A 2,935-nucleotide genomic window follows, 5' to 3' on the forward strand; every position below is an offset into this window, starting at 1 on the left:
TATTACAAAAACACAAAATAAGTATAAATAATTATTTATTTTTAAGTACAAGCTGTTTAGATTGTCAAAAAGCCTGTGTTTTTAGGGTTATTAACGAAGTTTGTGTACTCAGACCAGTAATATTTGGGGTCACAACTTTTTGCCATGGATATTTTGTGGGTCAGAAGATAAAAAGTTTGGGAACCACTGCTATAAAGCATGTTATGTCAACCACTAGGAAAGTACCAGAAAGAAAGAACTGAAATGATAAGAAGTCTTGAACGAGAAAAAGAGCAATTTAATCTTTTAAAGTTATTATGAAAAAGATATTTTGATGCAAGTTATAAGATCATGTTTCATTATCAAATAATAACGGGGTTAATTAAAAGAATCTAGTTTTTATTTTTTAGCTTGCTAGTCCTGGTTCACACTCCTTACCGGTGGTGGCGGTAATGCACCAAATGTTTGCCAACCACTATTAAAAAAACTAAGAAGAAGAAGAATACGTCATCATTGTGCGCCTTAAAGCGTGGCGCATCTCCAATTTAGTGGTGCGGGATTCTAACAAATTACTGTTTATTTTTTATATATATTTTGAGGACTTTTAACGATTGACTCGTGATATTATCTGCTTGTTTTCTATTTTACTTTGGTTTGGGGTTTATTTTAGACATCGTCGGCTTACTTCGCTTCACGATGCAGGCGCTAAAGGTCGGCTGTGTTTCGGCTCGGCTTAAAGCCCTCAGCTCAGTCGGACTGCACTGCACCGAACTCGTCAAAGCGACTTCGTTCCGACACGTCCACCACTCTGTAAGTCGCTTTGGTCGAACGAACGAAAAAGCAGATGACACACCCATCATTCGTGTCCCTCAGTACATGACGAAACGCGCAGAAAACATGAGGGAGGCTCGGAGCAAAACCAAAGTCAACCTTATTAAAGGGGGCAAGCTCCTGATCGACAGCAAGCACCCGTGTTGTAAGCAGTCTGCGGGACACACCCTGGGGAAGTTCGAGCAGCCCGTTCTGGCCTCCAAAGGTTGGAAACACAAAAAATCCCACGGCGACCACTTCACCGTCAACAACATTAAAGACGCAGCGCCCTGCGTTGCCCCCAGCCAGATGACGGAGGCGGAACGGGAAACAGCCGTGACGTTTGAGAACCTCCACATCTGCAAGGAGCTGATTAACACTTTGGAAAGCATTGGGATCACTCATCCCACCACCGTGCAGCTGCAGACCATCCCCATGGTCATGAAAGGTCACAACATTCTCTGCGCTGCAGAAACGGGCAGTGGGAAAACACTGAGCTACCTGCTGCCCGTTGTTCAGAAGCTGCGGGCTCAAATAAACGCCGAAACGAACGCCGAGAGCACAAACAAGATTCTTGCAGCGATTCTGGTGCCGTCCAAAGAGCTAAGTGAGCAAGTAGCGGCTGTCTCCAGAACTCTGTGTGCTCCCTTCAACTTGCACACACAGGTTGTGGGTGGTGGGCAAGGCATGGGCCACATCAAGGGAATCTTTCGGCAGGATCATCCAGATATTTTAGTGGCCACACCAGGTGCCCTGGTCAAGGCCCTGCGGAGGAATTATCTGGATTTGGGTGCGCTGCACTTCTTGGTGATAGATGAGGCTGACACCATGTTTGACCCCAGCTTCTCTGAGCTGCTGGAGAACATCCTTCAGCATACGGACATCGCGAACCATCCCAGGGAAACGCGGGGCCTGGATTATAAAGCCCAGCTGCTGCTCATTGGGGCCACCTTCCCCGGGGGTGTCGGGGAAGTGCTCAGCAAGGTGACAGACCTCGGGAATATCGTGACGATCAAGAGCAGGATGCTGCATCGCCTCATGCCCCACGTCAAGCAGAGGTTCCTGAAGGTAAAGAGTGCAGACAAAATCCTGGAGCTCTGTCAAGCCCTGAAGTTGTTTCAGTGTGACAAGAAAGGGGGCGCTGCGCTCGTGTTCTGCAACAAGTCTACCACCGTGAACTGGCTGGGCTACAATCTGGAGGAAATGGGGTTCCAGCACGCCCGACTGCAAGGAGAGATGCCCGCCGCCGTGCGTGCAGGGATCTTCCAGTGCTTCCAGAAGGGCGGCACGAACGTGCTCGTTTGCACAGACATCGTCTCGCGCGGCCTGGACACCTCCAGGGTGCGCCTGATCATCAACTACGACTTCCCGGAGACCTACACCGACTACCTCCACCGAGCAGGCAGAGTGGGGAGAGCCGGAGGCGTGGAGCACGGAGAGGTGCTCAGCTTCGTCACTCACCCGTGGGATGTGGAGCGGGTGCAGAACATTGAGACGGCTGCTCGTCGGAGAGCCACTTTGCCAGGGATGAAATCTAAAATACAAGAACCAAAGCCCATACCAGTGGACTCAGAGGAGAGCCTCGCGCGGCCTGGACACCTCCAGGATGCGCCTGATCATCAACTACGACTTCCCAGAGACCCACGCCGACTACCTCCACCGAGCAGGCAGAGCGGGGAGAGCTGGAGGCCTGGAGGACGGAGAGGTGCTCCGCTTCGTCACTCACCTGTGAGATCTGGAGCGGGTGCTCGTCAGAGAACCACTTTGCCAAGGATGAAATCTAGAAGATAACCAAAACCCAAACCAGTGGACTTAGAGGAGTAAATTTTTTGTGTTTGAAAATATTCACGGAATCGTAAAAAGCGAGAGAGAGAGAGAGCCGTGCAGAACTCATAGCAAAGCTTATTTATGATGAATAAAATAGAGTTTTGCTTACCTGTCATCTTTTTGTATGTTTTCTCATTTGTCTTTAAGTAGGTGAATTATTTAATGTGTTGGATGTTTTTTTATTTCAAACATTTTAAAAGCTATACTGTAAAGCAGAAGATTAATCCAGTATATGATTCCTAATGTTTGATTTTGCTCTGCTTACAATTTAATTAAAACTCATCTTTCAAAAATTTAAGTATAAGTAATTTGCTGAGCA

At 47.8% G+C, this 2,935-nt stretch overlaps 1 protein-coding gene across 1 annotated transcript; it reads left to right on the top strand.

Annotated features, from left to right (window-relative positions):
• Positions 1-492: 492 nt before the first annotated feature.
• Positions 493-2,731, top strand: ddx28 (DEAD (Asp-Glu-Ala-Asp) box polypeptide 28). Its single transcript, XM_014004546.1, has one exon. The coding sequence runs from the start codon at positions 676-678 to the stop codon at positions 2,578-2,580; it is 1,905 nt and encodes a 634-aa protein (XP_013860000.1). The 5' UTR covers positions 493-675; the 3' UTR covers positions 2,581-2,731.
• The last annotated feature ends 204 nt before the right edge of the window (positions 2,732-2,935 follow it).

The sequence above is a fragment of the Austrofundulus limnaeus genome, unplaced genomic scaffold, assembly GCF_001266775.1.
Source record: "Austrofundulus limnaeus strain Quisiro unplaced genomic scaffold, Austrofundulus_limnaeus-1.0 Scaffold25, whole genome shotgun sequence".
Classification (NCBI taxonomy): Eukaryota; Metazoa; Chordata; class Actinopteri; order Cyprinodontiformes; family Rivulidae; genus Austrofundulus; species Austrofundulus limnaeus.

Excerpts from the sequence above, each read along its gene's own strand:
- ddx28 (XM_014004546.1), top strand. The coding sequence starts at position 676 with ATGCAGGCGCTAAAGGTCGGCTGTGTTTCGGCTCGGCTTAAAGCCCTC.